Raw genomic sequence first — 17,014 nt, 5'->3', positions numbered from 1 at the left:
TTTAAAATGATTCTGTTGAACCAAAATTCAAAAGCAATGTCTCATTTTCATTAGTTAATTTTCAATAAATTTTTATTTATTATTACTTTTCTCAGTTTCAAGTTATTTCAGTGACCTTTGTGGGTTTTTCTTTCTTTAACGGAAGAGTACCAACAATTTTGCCTACGTCTGTAAGTCTGAAAAAATAAACAAACAGAAATATTACAGGAAAAGAACATTAGTTTTTAACCAAAATGATTTAAACATAAAAATGAGATAACATTTGACCAAAACTCATTTTAATTCAACCTGTTCAAGCCAAAAGAGATTCTCATAAACACACCATGTTAAAAAGCTGATCTGTGTGAGTAACACACACACACTGTCATAGATAAACTCTGAGATCAAAGGTTTCCTGTAAATGGAGAGGGGAGGAGTCACACTGACCAGGTGATCCAGGTACATGAGAACAGGGAGGGATCCCTGAAAGTGTTCAGTCAGTCAGCTCAGACTCCATTTTGAGTTGACAGAGGAAAAAGTGAAGCCTGAGGCAGGTTGAGTGGCAATCCAACATTTTATTACTTTACTGCCAAACTCTCTGAGTCAGTTTTCTCCCTGTGGACTGTAGAGGAGAGAAATGCGCCGCTGCCACCTTGTGGTTTCCCGGCGTGCCCTCGCAATATGCGTGTCAATGAGCAAGTTGCAGTTTTTTTTTTCCATCAAGTTATATAGCCTCCAGAATAATATCAATGTTTTAAAAGTGGCCAAAGAGAGCTGATTATGTCCTTTACTGATTCACAATCACTTTGGGCACTTAAGTTTGAGTTAGTTAGGTTTGAACTGAGGTTAGAAGTGGTCTAAATATCTAAGGGCGTTTTCACATTAGGTACGATTGATCCGTACCGTGCCCGAGTACGATTGCCCCCCCTCTCTTCTTAGCTTTCACATTAGTAAAGTTGTTCCGTACCCGACTACTCCTACGTCATCATCCATGTGTATATGTGTTTATGTTGAGATCAGCTGTTCTAGTGGCGGAGCATCGTAAAACACTTCATTCAAACTGGACAGTCACAAAATAAAACTCACTAATACTGTCGTCGTTAGTCTGTCCAACAATCACTAAATCTGGTTTGGTCGAAAGAAACTCTTATTTCATCGAGTTTGATGTGAAAATAGGCCAACTCTCGACAAACCGTGCCCGAGTACGGTACGGAGCGTTCACACTAATCAATCAAACTGGACTCAATCAAAACGTCCGTTGTTCCCCTTTAATAAAGAAACTTCAGCCAGATCACTAAATGTTTAATAAGACAGTCAGACAGGAAAAGTAGCTAATTCTTGTTTATTAAAGCAGGAGAGTTAAAATAAAGGAACATTTTCATTACAGACTGATGCTGAATTCAGTACCAACACTTTAACTCTTCTCTGAGCTTCTAGACATTATCGGCCAGGTCTTGATATTTTTCACCAACAATCAACAAATGATTTTAGTAATAAAGTAATGTCTCCACAGAGAGAAGAAAAGGAGTCATGCTTCTGTGGAGGAGCTGATGTCCAGATCCAGAACAAGACCTGGACCTCAGACAGCCAGTCAGACCAGAACAAGACCTGGACCTCAGACAGCCAGTCAGACCAGAACAAAACTTGGACTGCAGACAGTCAGTCAGACCAGCACTGTACAAAGTAAGACTGTAGATCTGTCTGCTGATGTCTTCATGTCTGGAAACAGGACTTGTTGTTTTAATACACTGACTATTGTTGTGACAACTGTTTAAGATCTTCTCCACCATACATATTGTTGGATTTATTATGTACAAAAGTGCTTACCTGCAATAACCTGACTGTTGGATTTGTTGTGAATGGAGTGATTGCGAGGAAAAGGAGGCAGGTGCTGTTCTTTTTGCAAGGTCAAAGAGAGGAAGGAGCCAGAAGGAGATAACAAAGAAGAAGACACGCAGCAGAATCTCATGAATATTAATATTGTGTAAACCATGAATAGACTGGATCAGGGATAGCTCGGGGTTCAGACTTCGCGAACTGACCCATGCACTGTATGTTGTCAGGGACACGTTGATTGGATCCAGATATCTGTAAACTCTTTTATTTTACTTATGCAACATTGATTGTTCGGAATAAATTGTATTATTATGCTTTAACCCGTCTGTTTGGAAAATCTCTTTGTCACACAAGATTAACCAGCACGTAACTGGGCCTTGACCTCTCGGAGGTAGAAGGCCAGTTCCTTCAATATCTGCTCTGGATCACTTGTACTTTGTTCTCCTTTGAGAGAAAATCTGAACCCAAAAGAAATACATTTATATTTTTATGTTTTGTTTTTATGATAGCACTCTACAATTAAACTCTGTAAAGCAACAACATCACTGTTCTATCACAGACAGACAGTCACACTGACTAACAGCCAGACAGCAGCCTGAGACACAACAAGAGACACAGACTTTGAACAACAGGCCACATTAGCTTTCCTGCTAAAGTCTCCTTCTCTAATATACAAACACACATCTGGTCCTGCAGAGCGACATGTTGAACAAGAGACCAAACAAACACCCACTGAGGAAAGCTGCACTGCTAACATCAGTTTTCAGGCTACAGTAGAGTGCTAATTAGCTAGTCAGTTGCAGCACATTGAACATCTTAAAAAGTGTTATGACATAATATCTAATATCAACATTGGTTAGTTCAGATGTTTAACAGGGTCCTGTCACTTCAGTTCCTCTGCTAACAAAACACTGTCTGCTTGTAGGTTTCAGATTTCAGCACATTTGTTTACTTTGTCTTTTCCTGTTTTCTGTGCTGCGTTGTGCCAAATCATGAAAACATGCACTTCTACTGCAGGACAAACTGAGCTGAGCTGTAGTCACATCAGAGGTTTATTTATTTACTGCTGAAAACTCAACATTTCCTTCTACTTCACATAATAGTCCTCCACCAGCGGGGGGCTTTTATTTTGAAGCAGCTATAGGAAACGTAGTGTATTGGTCAACAAGATTCACGGTTCTTTGTTAGAGGTGCTATTCAGTAAATACAGGTCTACACAACAAGACATGAACATATTTTGCATTATTTGATGAGTTTGAAATATTACAGGGAGGTAGGAACAGCCACAGTGAGCTGTTTAGATGAAGAGCTGCTGGCGAGCAGCTGAGGCTCCGCCTCCTCTGCTGTCAATCAAACATGTACAACAACACAAAAAGGAGCATTTCTGATGCTAATCTTTAAAAAGAAAATCTATTAACAATGAATATAAAATCACCTTGACATTAGTTTTGACTTCAAGAGGAGATGATGACTTTATAACCTTTACTTCTTTATAGGTTGTTGTATTGATTATTTTCATGTTAGAATTAGAAATGATAAGTTTCTGTGTTTTGTCTCAAACTTGTCTCTCTCTTTCAGCAGATAGAGGTCTGCTGGAGGTTGTAGATGAACATATGATCAGTCTGAGGAGGAGATGTGAACGTGTGACTGAAGGAACTGATGCAACAGGAAGTGGAACCCTCCTCAAAAGGATCTACACTGAGCTCTACATCACAGAAGGACAGAGTGAAGAGGTGAGGTGAGGCAGCTTGAGACAGCTTCCAAGAAGAAGACCCTCCATGACCCTCCAATCAAGTGCCAGGACATCTTTAAAGCCTTACCTGACCAACAGGAACACATCAGTCGTTCTGACGAACGGCGTCGCTGGCGATGGAAAAACCTTCTCAGTGCAGAAGTTCACTCTGGACTGGGCAGAGGGCTTGGAAAACCAAGATGTCAGTCTGGTGATTCCGCTTTCGTTCAGGGAGCTGAACTTGATCAGAGATGAGCAGTACAGTCTTCTCATGCTGCTCCATGTTTCCCATCCAACATTACAGAAGGTCACAGCAGAGAAGCTCGCTGTCTGTAAAGTTCTGTTCATCTTTGACGGCCTGGATGAAAGCAGACTTTCACTGGATTTCCACAACAACGAGGTTGTGTCTGATGTCACCCAGAAGTCATCAGTCAACGTGCTGTTGACAAACCTCATCCAGGGGAATCTGCTTCCCTCAGCTGTCGTCTGGATAACTTCCCGACCTGCAGCAGCCAATCAGATCCCTCCTGTATGTGTTGACAAGGTAACAGAAGTACGAGGCTTCACTGACGCCCAGAAGGAGAAGTACTTCAGGAGGAGAGTCAGTGATGAAGAGCTGTCCAGCAGAATCATCTCACACATCAAGACATCCAGGAGCCTCCACATCATGTGTCTAATCCCAGTCTTCTGCTGGATCACTGCTACAGTTCTGGACCACATGTTGACTACAGACCAGTGAGGAGAGCTGCCCAAGACCCTGACTGACATGTACTCACACTTCCTGGTGGTTCAGACAAAGAGGAAGAAGCAGAAGTATGGTGAGGGACATGAGACGAGTCAACAGAAGCTGACGAAGGCTGACGGGGAAGTTCTTCTGAAGCTGGGGAGGCTGGCGTTTGAACATCTGGAGAAAGGAGAACTCATGTTCTACCAAGAAGACCCGGAGCGGTGTGGTCTTGATGTCACAGAGGCCATACAAGATATTAGATCATAGAACATAAATACGATAAGGGCAATAACACATTAGACAAAATTAAAACATCACAATATATACAATACAATAGATATATATATATGTGGTGTGTTCCAGAAAGGCAAATTCAGAAGCAGGTGCAGTGATCAGAAACTATCTCTTGTAATGAGTTCTTAAAGGACGGTAACGGGATGAGGGTGTGGAGGTTTAGTGTCTTTATTAACTCGTTCCAGTCACTAGGAGCAGCACACTGGAATGAGTGAGGACCAGAGGAGGTGCAGACATTTAGGAACAACCACACTGATGAATTTGCTAGAAGATATATTGCGGTTACTGTTGGAGATATTGAGTAGTGAGCGGAGATATGGAGGTTAGTTCTACCAATGATAGTTTTATAAATGAACTGTGTGCTGCATCAGTGACTGACAGCTGATGAAGGGAGTCTCTGTAAACACTGATTCATGACTTCTGTTCTCTTCTTCTCTCATCAGATTGAAGTGATCTCTGTCAGAGTGAGTGATCAGAAAAGTGGATGTGTTGAGAGGATCAGCCGTGTCCTGATGATCCACAGAGGTTCACCACCTGGACCTGAATTTTATTTTGTCATTTTTCTTTTATTCATTCATATATTCTGAACCCAAAATGCCTCTGCAGAATAGTTCAGTTTATGACGACATAACTGTAGATTAACATATTTAAATAGATCTTTCTGCTTTGCTTTGTGTTGCAGCTCCACCCTGTGGAACGATGGAGTTTTGCTGTTTATTTCCACACATTTCTAAATAACAGTGGATGTTAATAAGGTTAACCTATTAAAACCAAGCCCTCAGGAAGAGCGCCGAGCTTTGATGCCCATTTTCGTAGTGGCCAAACGGCGGTACTACAACTTCTGTGTCCGTCACGTGATGCCGTCGGCCCCAAAAAGACATTTTCCCATAGCCTCCGACGCTGTATCCAGTTCTTTTTCTACATCCATGATTAAAACCAATACCAGCCATTTCTCATATTATAGAAGATAAATATTTGCTTGTAACAAACAGAAAGAATTAGATAAAATCTGAATTCAGTCGAGGCTTCACTTCAGTTTCTCAACTGACTACAAACACATTATGTCTGGATTTTGGTGTAAAGTCAGCACCTTCATATTTTATATAATGTTTGATGTAAAATAAACAAACAGAACTGATTAGCATGCATACTCTAGATTTTATATTCACTGATCATGTACGTACAGGAGAATTCCAGTTTCATGTGTGACTGCTAGTTTTCACGTTACATGACTGAACACAGACACATAAAGATGCCGTGGAGCTTCCTCCCTTCAGAAATCCGTGTTGAAGCGGTCGTTCTCACCACTGTTCATGTTCTACTGTTCCTGCTGTTCCTGCTGAAGCTGCTTTCTGCCAGGAGATGTCACCGTTCCCTCTGTTTTACCCCAAAGGAGGTTTATCTGAATGGATGCAGTGAACACTGAACTGATGATGTGAATGCTTTCTTTCTGACTGACTTGGTTCTGTAAAGGTAAAGTGTCGTCATAATGTAGTTAAACTTGATTTAAAATGATGGAAACTGGATCTGAAATTAAACTCAGAACACTAGTTGCACAAACGACCACTTGGACTGATGTATGAACTGATTAGAGTTTAGTGGTCAAAGGTCAAAGGTCACTGTGACCTCACAAAACACATTTTTGTCCATAACTCAGGAATTCATATGTTAATTATGACGCTTTCACACAGATGTTTATTATGATAGAATGATGAAGTGATGACATTTTGGACAGACGTGGATGTAAACTTCAACTTGACTGGTTGGAGGCAGACAACCGTGAGGCCGTAACTCTTGTTTTTTTCTTTTCTAAGAGAAACAAGTTTATTTATTTCATCAATGTTTAAGTATTTTGAATTAACCCATTTTAAAATAAGTCAGCTAACTTTGCGATATTAACAAAGAAATGTAGCTAACGTTAGTGTTAACGGTCACTTTAATTTTTTGAAACTTCAACATGTTTCTGTGGTTTTCTGTCCACATTTTAAGATGAACTAATATCTGTTACTGCACTTGACAGTGAACTCATCATTGTAGTAAAGATGAGACTGCAGGTATGTTGTGATAAAAGTTTTCAACAACTGTCTTTGACAGAACCTCTTTAACATCTCACACAATAAATCAAAGTTCACATTGTTCCTCAGCAGAGAGGGAAAACTGCATGTTCACATGTTACAATAAGTGCAGGAGCATATTCTAGTATACGTTATAGTCCCAGTAGCTACAGTTTGTGCCTCTCATGTCTGACCTTTAAACTCAAGTCACAGAGCTAAGCAGACTTTTTTCTGACTATCTTTGAAAAATCCATAAAGTCCTTCATCAGCAACACGTAGAGCTGTTTTAAAGACTAGACAAAGTCTCTTCTGAACATCTGTTGCAAAATAAAAACACATTTTAATCAGTTTACCAAGTTGTGATTGTATTTCCAAATCCAGGTTGCTTGAAACGGCACGTCCTTGCTCTTTTTAGTAAAACACAAGCAAAACGTTGACACCTTTTGTATTATATTGGAATTGTATATTGGAAGAAACATCAATATAAACAAATGTAACTCATATGATAATATAATACATTTTAAAATTATGCTTCACATTGTCCTAATTGAGCAATAAGATGTGTCATTTCTGGATACCATCTGTGTTTGGATTATGAAGAAGAGTTGCACAGTTGCAACTCAGGAAAATGGCTGAAATTATTTTTTATTGTGCAACAGACAGAATAATTTTTCATTCAGATATTCAGAAGAATTTCATTTGTATATGTCTGTAAAAGAAAACAGAACAGAAGTTTAGTAATAAATTTGTACACTTCTCTTGTCATGGCTCATGAGCCAGGTCATGACAATATTAGGACTTTTGAAAAAAACGTGACAAATGGGGACGTGCCTTTCCCAAGGTCCTAGAGAACTGGGAAGAATTTCCGAGCCATGCCTTAACGAATACATCCATCTGTTGAGATTTTGCCTAAGGCTTTATTTTGATCGGACCTGATTTTAATGCTACAGAGGCTCTAGATATATTGTGGTGAGCTCGGAAAAATGAGGACGCCAAAAATGAGCGTCCTGATATTGAAGGTGTGTTATCATAGAATTGTCCTCATTTGTCATAAAAACAAGTACACGCACACGCACGCACGCACACACACACACACACACACACACACACACACACACACATACACACACACACAGACACACACACTCACCCACCCACACACACCCCCACACACACACACACACACACACACACACACCCTGCTTCACAATGCTGTTGTTAGTTACTTTAATCAAATTAAATCGTGATAGCCTATTTACTGACAACGGAGCAGGAAATGTTTAAGTTATGTAAAAGTGGCAACTGCAATATGAGTAAAAGTATGCTATGAATCTAAAATGTCTATTAAAACCAACACTAGCTAGCTAGCTAACTTAGCTATGTTCCACATCACTAACACTAGCTAGCTAGCTAACTTAGCTATGGTTCACGTCACCAAGAGTGTCTTCCAATCCACGTACTTCCAGAAGTACACTTCAATGTAGTGACTTTGTGCACTCTGTACTCACTTGAGTAGTGCGTAAATTTCAACGGGGTAGGGTCGTCTCAAATCGAATACTCTGTGGCGCACTGATCGGAAATGACGATCGCAACATTTCACCGCAACTCACTACCCACCAAAATATCTTCTGAAAAAAAATTAAAGCAGAGTGGAAATTACGTTTCCAACGTCGCCGCCTACGTCTACGATGTGTCCTCCTGTGGGCTGAAAATGCAGCGGTATGTTTACGTATTGTATTGTTTTATTCTGTTATCTACGTATGTTTGAATAGTGGTCGTGGCTCCGCCCCTTCCGCTACGTAGCCAAGATGGCGACAGTTGAGTGTGGAAAGTGTCCAGAGTTTCACACTCAACGATCTGAGCGTTTTGAGTACAACATCCGGGTACTTTGAGTGCACTGCATTTTGCCGTACTTCCCAGTGTGAATGCACTTATGCACTCAAAGTAGTAAGTGTAAGTACAGAAGTACATGGCTTGGAACACACTCCAACACTAGCTAGCTAGCTAACTTAGCTATGTTCTACATCATCAACACTAGCTAGCTAGCTAACTTAGCTATGTTCCACGTCACCAACACTAGCTATCTAGCTAACTTAGCAATGGTTCACGTCATCAACACTAGCTAGCTAGCTAACTTAGCTATGTTCCTATGTGAGCTGATGTGTTTTATCAGTGACTCCGGGTCTTTTTTTCAGTCAGGAAGAGAAAGAAGTATCAGACATGTTGCTAGTGTGAGCTCATCCCAGTAGGAAACACTCAGACATGGTAGCTTCAGAGAGAGAGACGTCACTATCACACTTTAAGCTGTGTCGTCGGTCTAATGACGTATTTTCACAGTCTGATACTTCAACAGTTTTACGACAAACTGAGACTTTCTGGACTTGATAAACATCATCTTTGTGATTCATGGAGCAATTCAAACGGGATCAAAACAATATTTATTTCTCTCCGTTGACTACCGTTCATATTTTTCCAAAATAAGGTCCCATGGCGGTCCACTGGAAGGGGCGGGGCTTCACCTCTCTATTAGCAGAAATGACGTTAGCTTAAAATGAGTCCTTCATATCTCCATAGGGAGCAGGTCCTCTTCGCGGAGTCCTCCATGTTTCTACAGTAGCCCAGAATGGACAAACCAGCCTCTGGCTCTAGAGAGAGACTTTAACGTTTTTACGTTACCTGAAGGCCACCGTAGTTCTCCGACACGCTTGTGAAAGAGAGTGTTAAACCGTGGTACCGCCAGCCGCCGTCTGGCTTGCGTTGCTCCTAAAGTAGTGTTATTATGGTATAAATGTCCTCTGAGAGAGGCCAACGGCGTTACCACGGTTGAACACTCGACGATTCATGTTACCACAGTCTTAGAAAGGGATGAGAGGAGGGGTATTCAGTTGGTTGCAATCTGCAACCACACCACAAGATGTCGCCAAATCCTGCACACTGCACCTTTAGAGTAGGCTACTCATTTAAAACACTCCTACTCATAATACAGAAAATAAGACATAATGTAGATCAGATATTAGTCCTATATTATTAGATTACAATTAGTGATGCATTAGTGATGTGGAAGTTGCCTAGGGTTTTACTGTTGTAGTTGGACAAGGTGGGGCTAGTTTGAATGATTTCATATTCTGTTGGGTAGCCTAGTTAAATATATAACTGTGCATCATATTTTATAAACTCATTGTATGTTTTCTATGTAAAATCACTAAAAAACTATTATAGTAAACCTTCTGTGTCAGTCCTATTTGATCACATGAGAAGTTCAAGAAACATTGCTCAGTTCAAACAAATGAGAATAGATGTCGAGCCTACAGTAGTGCCATGAATGTATATTAGAGGTTAGAAGTCCAAAAATACTATTTCTAAACTAAACTGTTATTCTTTCATATATTAAATCATATCCACTTCCAGGTGTTTAAACTGTTACTGGAAAGCAGCATCAGGGGCTCAGGGGAAAACTTATAATACATTTCTGTCCAATTGACACAAAAAGCTTTATAACTGTGTTTTGTTTTTATTCATATAGGAGTCTGCATTTCTTTATCGTATTCTGCTATTCTTTTAACCATGCCATATATATTTAATAGTGTATGTAAATAGTAAAGCAAGTACAACAGGAGGGGAAAATGAATGCAAAAATAGATCAATTAATTTGAAAAATAAAATAAAAAAATAAATTAAAAAATGAATAAAAATAAATAGATAAATAAATAAAAGGGAAAATTAAACAAAAGAGTAAATAAACAAGGGAATTAATACAAAGATAAAGAAGCTAATTAAAACAGAAATATCAATTTATGTCTTTTTATCAATTATTTAATGGCTACATTTATTTTTAATATTATAAATGCTAAATTAATGTTATTTTTATTTAGCTTATTTATTTAGTCATTTATTTGTTTAATTATTCATTTATTTATTTATTTTGGCAGTGTCCATTATCCGTAGTCATGGAGCCTTGAAAAATAAAATGATAAAATTAACTACAAGGTTATCAAACAAAAACATAACTGAAAACATTGTTAAATAATATTGTTAGTTAAATAATTAGACAGAGAGTAAAAAGAAATGCAAATATTATACTTTTACGTTAACATCCAGGGTAAATGTTATAATATAGTATTCTGTGGGGAAAGTGGCGGGAATACCGGAACCGTCAGGTAGAGGGCGCTACTGAACTACATCTCAGACCAAGCGCCTATTAATCCGACGAAGAAGGAGAGAGCGGAAGTTTGAATTGTTTCCGGTTCATGCGGGGGTCACTCAGAGGGGGAGAGAAACCTAAAAGACTTCAAAATGCTGTTACGAGTGAGTACAAGCAGTAGTTTACGGTACCGGTCCGTTAGCGGGGCTTGTACTGAACACCGGTCTAAATCAAACGGCGGTTACTGTCGTTATTCCAGCGTGTCGCGTTGAGCGTGTTAGCTGTTGTAACGTTAGTTAGTAGCTTGTGTAACGTTGCTTCAAGGCATCACCTCTACACCTGTCAGGTTAACGACACAGCGGTGTCCCCTGAACGCAACACAACGAACCAGTCCCAAATAAAGCCGCGTGTCTCCTTCACTGACCCGCTGAGACACAAGAACACTCAGGATCAGAATCAGGCTCGTTGTGTGATGCAACGTTACATGGAGACATGGTGGCCACACATTATCACAGAGGACTGTAACTGATTACCATGTAATCAGATACATAACTGGCTGAAATGTACTGTAGTCCTAAAAACTACATATATATTTAGTTTGTTAAAGATAATGTAACATATTATCCTGTATTACAAGTTGTTATACACTATACAACTTCTCATATGGTCTGTCAATAGATAACAGAGGATAGCTATAATGTCATGAAAGCCCAGATGTAGCCATATTTACACAATTGTGTAAAGCAGTACTAAAATATTATTCTATTTTATGTGTCCCAATAAAGAAGAAATTTGCTGTATACTTGGTTACGTTTCAAATCAATGAAATCCCTGAAAATAATGAAAAGGAGAATGCACTTTTTATGTTACATTTAAGTTATATGTATTCTTTTTTTATGTGTATATAACTTACATATATTTATACATATTTTTTTTAATATTAGTATTTTTTCCTTTGTCTTACATGGAAATGATGCTGTAATTGTTGAATAGAAGTGTAGAAACTATAATTGTGTGTGTTGTCTTTCAGAGTGTGTTGCACATCGGAGGCTTGACGCTGAGACACAGCCGGTCCGTCCACCACAGTCCCATATGGAGGAGTCCTCTTATACCCATAGTGGTGGAGCAGACGGTGAGCTCATCATGTGTTTAAATATAGGGGAATGAAAGGAGAGAAGGAAGCCAGTCCAACAGCCCGGACACACCAGGAACGTCAGAGGCGTGGTGGCTGCGTGGCGTGGTGGCTGCGTGATTCACGCGTCGGGTGTTCACACCAGCTGCATTTCAGCTGCGTGTCTGCTGCGTTTCTGCTGCTGCAGCTGCTGCTGTCAGCTCTTTCTTTCTACATAGAGTTTGCCTTTTAATGGCCATTTAGTTTCATTATAAATATAATTTATATTTATTTTAGACAGAGAAAGGTTCAGAAATGTGTGGTACTTTGTAAATAATAGTAATAATCCACAATTAAAACTCCGTACTATATTCATTCATGGAGCTCTCCAAGTCACTGCATGTTCTAGAATACTGTCCGGCACATATTTCACAATAAAAGCCTCTTGTTAACAAATGAAGGAATTATGTCCACAGAAAAAACGCTTGATGGCTTTTATTTTGAAATGAAAGCAGAAAGTGTTGATTTAAAAATAAGTCTTTACTTTTTTTTCAACTCCGTAACATATTCTACAGATAGACATCGATACTGTAGTAATCTTGCTGGTATGATGTGAATATACAGTCAATAGATCACTTTCACTGTCTGTTGTTGCTGTGAGACGCGCTCGGCACGCGTCAATAATAGGCGAGACCTCTATTCTCTAGAAGAGACGCAGCTGAGACGCGCGTCTCACGCGGGCAGTGTGGCTGCTCTAATCTGTTAACATGGACCCCGAAATAAAAAACAACAGGTAACGCAGCCGCCACGCGCTCCTGACGTTCCTGGTGTGTCCCGGACTGTAACACTTAAAGCAGCTCCAGATAGAATTGTTTTGTTGGCTTCTAAAACTAATTCTGCCTTTTTGTGTTTATTTTCCAGGGTAGAGGAGAGAGAGCGTATGACATCTACTCTCGCCTCCTGAGAGAGAGAATCATCTGTGTGATGGGTCCTGTAAGTGTGAACTTCAAGAGTAAACTTTTTCTTTTAGTTTTCAAACTGATTTATGTTCTTCCTCCCTCTTCCTCCCTCTTCCTCCCTCTTCCTCCCTCCTCCTCCTCCTCACTCAGATCGATGACTCTGTAGCCAGTCTGGTTATCGCCCAGCTGCTCTTCCTTCAGTCAGAGAGCAACAACAAACCCATCCACATGTACATCAACAGTCCCGGTGAGACGTCACAAATCAGAAAATACAAATGAAAATAAAATCAAAGAAATTGATTTTTTTTGAAAATACACTTTTTAACAGAAAAAAAAAATCAATTTCTGATTTTAGGTGGAAAAACAAAAAGATAACTTTAAATCTTTATGATCATTCCCCTTTTCAGTTGTCTTATATGTTATTGTTTTCCTTTTCCATTCTACATTTACATTTCAGCTTCTCTATTTTCCATTTTAGTAGTTTAAATTTCATTTCTGAATTGTTGTTTCATAATTCCATAAATTCCTTTTTCTTTTCAGCATTTCATCCCAAATATCTTGAGTAGTACAATATGATAATAGTCTACTTACCAGTTTCCTCTTTAATGTTGATTGTGAGTATGAGTCTTTAAAATGAGTCCATTCTCCTCCAGGCGGTGTGGTGACAGCGGGCCTGGCCATATACGACACCATGCAGTACATCCTCAATCCCATCTCCACCTGGTGTGTTGGCCAGGCAGCCAGCATGGGCAGCTTGCTCCTGGCAGCGGGAACGTCGGGCATGAGGCATTCACTGCCCAACGCCCGCATCATGGTTCACCAGCCCTCAGGAGGCGCCAGGGTAAGCTGGTCCCCCCCCCGGGTCCTTTAATACTGATCTGAAATCAAGCATGGGATGATTACAACGTGTAAAAGGGTGATCATTTGAAACAGGAAAAATACTAATCGCAGTGCTGCGTGTCCAGGGTCAGGCCACAGACATCGCCATCCAGGCTGAAGAGATCATGAAGCTGAAGAGACAGATCAATCACCTCTACGCCAAACACACAGGGCAGCTGCTGGAAACCATAGGTAGGTAGAAGATCTAAACTGTCGGTAGGTAGAAGATCTAAACCGTCAGTAGGTAGAAGATCTAAACTGTCGGTAGGTAGAAGATCTAAACCGTCGGTAGGTAGAAGATCTAAACCGTCGGCATGTAGAAGATCTAAACCATCGGTAGGTAGAAGATCTAAACCATCGGTAGGTAGAAGATCTAAACTGTCGGTAGGTAGAAGATCTAAACCGTCGGTAGGTAGAAGATCTAAACCGTCGGTAGGTAGAAGATCTAAACCATCGGTAGGTAGAAGATCTAAACCATTGGTAGGTAGAAGATCTAAACTAAACTGTCGGTAGGTAGAAGATCTAAACCATCGATAGGTAGAAGATCTAAACCGTTGATAGGTAGAAGATCTAAACCGTTGATAGGTAGAAGATCTAAACCGTTGATAGGTAGAAGATCTAAACTAAACTGTCGGTAGGTAGAAGATCTAAACCATCGATAGGTAGAAGATCTAAACTAAACTGTCGGAAGGTAGAGGATGTAAACTAAACTGTCAGTAGGTAGAAGATCTAAACTAAACTGTCGGTAGGTAGAAGATCTGAACTAAACCAGAAACCACAGACTGTCTCTGGTAGAAACAACAATGTCTCTAGGTGACGTCATGTTGAGTGGTGATGGAGCAGCTGCATAGCCTGGCACTGATCCATCCAGACTCCATTCAGAAAACAAGCATTTTAAAAGTTGTCTGCTTGTCGTCATGGTAACAGACCTGAAAAAGCATGAATTCTGACTTTTTACTAATCGGCATCATTATATAGTTATTTCAGCATCATTTTGATCTGTTTATTGATATTAAATCACAGCACAATCTGTTTATTTTGGGTTCATACTGCAGTAGAGATGCGTGGCTGATAGATACAGTCAGTGTGATGTCACTGTATGTGAATACAGCTTGCCGCCGGGTGATGTTATGAACCCAGACATGATGGTGTTTGGTTTTCTGACATCTGGGACTTCACCAACATGTACAAAGCAGCAACAGTGGTTATTTTTTCCATGGTTGATGGAGGAAATGTTGTTGGTATCTATGGAGACAAGCTCCTCCTCCTCTCCGGAGCGTCTAGAATGAACTCAAATGATCCCGGCGGTCCAACTTGTGCGAGGCGAAAATTCGCTTCACTCTTGTTGTGAACGCAGCTTTAGAATGAGTCCTTCATATCTCCATAGGGAGCAGGTCCTCTTCACAGAGTCCTCCATGTTTCTACAGGAGCCCAGAACAGACAAACAAACCTCTGGCTCTAGAGACAGACTTTAACGTTTTTACGTTACATGAAGGTCACCGTAGTTCTCCGACACGCTTGTAAAACGGAGAGATAAACCGTGGTGCCGCCGTCTGACTTGCGTTGCTCCTAAAGTAGTGAGAGAGGTGAACGGCGTTACCATGGTTTTGTCCTCGACGGCTGGCGTTACCTCAGTCTTGGAAAGGGAGGAGTGAGCTGAGGGGTACTCGGTTGGTTGCAATCTGCAACCACACCACTAGATGTCACCAAACGCTACACGCTGTCTCTTTAAAAGTTCCAACATACTGTTTAGAGTTGAGTAGCAGTGAGCTGGGAAGACAACATAAGGTTAAAACTATACTATGTACCTAATACAATGGACACCGGGTCTGTATATCACCTGTAAGTGGCTCCAGTAGAGATGTTGACATCAGTAGATATCATGTAGGTGTGATGTAAGAAAATCCTCCAGCCAATCACAGCAGCAGCTGTGTCTGAGAGGAGGAACCGGTAAACGGATGCTCATTTCTCTCTTTCCTTTCCCTCCTTTTAGAGGGTGTGATGGAGAGGGATCGCTACATGAGCCCCATGGAGGCGCAGGACTTCGGTATCATCGACCGGGTCCTGGTCCACCCGCCCCAGGCGGGCCAGGACGAGCCCGAGCTGGTGCAGAAAGAGCCAGCGGCGCCGGCCGGTCCAGCTCCACAGCCAGAGTCTGCAGCCCCCGAGCAGGCCCTCCCTGGGACTAACCCCCCCTCCTCATACAAGCCAGAGCCATGAAGCCACCACGGAGCTGTGGTGTTCTGATAGCCGACAGCTTCTGAGGACAAGGCTGCGCCTCCGCGGTGCGTTTCTCCGCTTGTGAGTGGCTCCACCCCCTTCCCTCCCCTCCCTTCCCCTCCTCCCCCTCTGACACTCTGCAGGCATCACTACAGCGATCAGAAGGCGTCTCATATGAACTCAATCCAATGTGTGCTACATGTTTTTAAATGACTTTTGGTGAGTTGATTCCTGATGAAATAAAAGTCACAGAAGTGATGGCTCCACACACACACACACACACACACACACACACACACACACTGGTCATTACTCCTCTGAAGGAAACTAATATTTCAGCTGAGTGCTTGATGTAGATGAGGTCATTGAGGGGGAGCATCATGTTCTGTACCTCCGTGCTGCAGACACGTCTACTGCAGAGTGGAGACGACCTGTTGTATGACCTGTATTTCAATACTCATATTTGTAATAAATAAATGTAATAATTTTGACCACAATTTTACAAAACATGGTCCACTTCTTGATCCACAATCGTCTCAGAGTCATCTTGAGATCATCCCAACCGCAGGAGGTGAACTGCTGCACGATCTCCCCGGTGTCCAAAGTATGTACTTGTTCAAAGAGTGGAAGAATAAAAGGTTTTAGGCTGCACTTGTTCAGTGCTTGTTCACATCCATCTGGCTATCTGGAGTTCCTACCAACCCACAAACTGTGAAATCAGACAACCAGTCAGTTTATTATGGGCTGTCTAAATCAGAAAACATGTGATTCAACCAGCCAATCAGATCTGGCTCCCCTTCCTATGTCACATGCAGCTCATTAGAATATATCGCCCACAGCTGGAGAACTACCTTTACAAAGGTGCACCATGTTTTTCTCTCCAGCCAATCAGAGCAGACTGGGCTTTTTCAGGAGGTCTCAAAGAGACAGGAGCTAAAATGGAGCGTTTCAGACAGAGGATGAATACAGGTATATTCAGACAGTCAGGATGAATACAGGTATATTCAGACAGTCAGGATGAATACAGGTATATTCAGACAGGATGAATACAGGTATATTCAGACAGTCAGGATGAATACAGG

At 41.0% G+C, this 17,014-nt stretch overlaps 1 protein-coding gene and 1 long non-coding RNA gene across 2 annotated transcripts; both read left to right on the top strand.

The window, feature by feature from the left end:
* The first annotated feature begins 10,790 nt into the window (after positions 1-10,790).
* Positions 10,791-16,439, top strand: LOC119501122 (caseinolytic mitochondrial matrix peptidase proteolytic subunit). Its single transcript, XM_037791262.1, has 7 exons — positions 10,791-10,927; positions 11,794-11,895; positions 12,796-12,867; positions 12,984-13,080; positions 13,487-13,674; positions 13,799-13,904; positions 15,706-16,439. Exons 1-7 carry the CDS (start codon positions 10,916-10,918, stop codon positions 15,930-15,932), a joined length of 804 nt encoding a protein of 267 aa, XP_037647190.1. The 5' UTR covers positions 10,791-10,915; the 3' UTR covers positions 15,933-16,439.
* On the top strand, positions 13,918-15,667 carry LOC119501133. The gene is made up of 2 exons (XR_005209764.1): positions 13,918-14,249; positions 14,351-15,667. It is a non-coding gene; the product is annotated as an uncharacterized LOC119501133 (long non-coding RNA).
* Positions 16,440-17,014: the final 575 nt, after the last annotated feature.

Source organism: Sebastes umbrosus, chromosome 14, assembly GCF_015220745.1.
Source record: "Sebastes umbrosus isolate fSebUmb1 chromosome 14, fSebUmb1.pri, whole genome shotgun sequence".
Classification (NCBI taxonomy): domain Eukaryota; kingdom Metazoa; phylum Chordata; class Actinopteri; order Perciformes; family Sebastidae; genus Sebastes; species Sebastes umbrosus.
The sequence above is the reverse complement of the archived record's forward strand: the minus strand, read 5'-3'. Positions and strand labels throughout refer to the sequence as shown.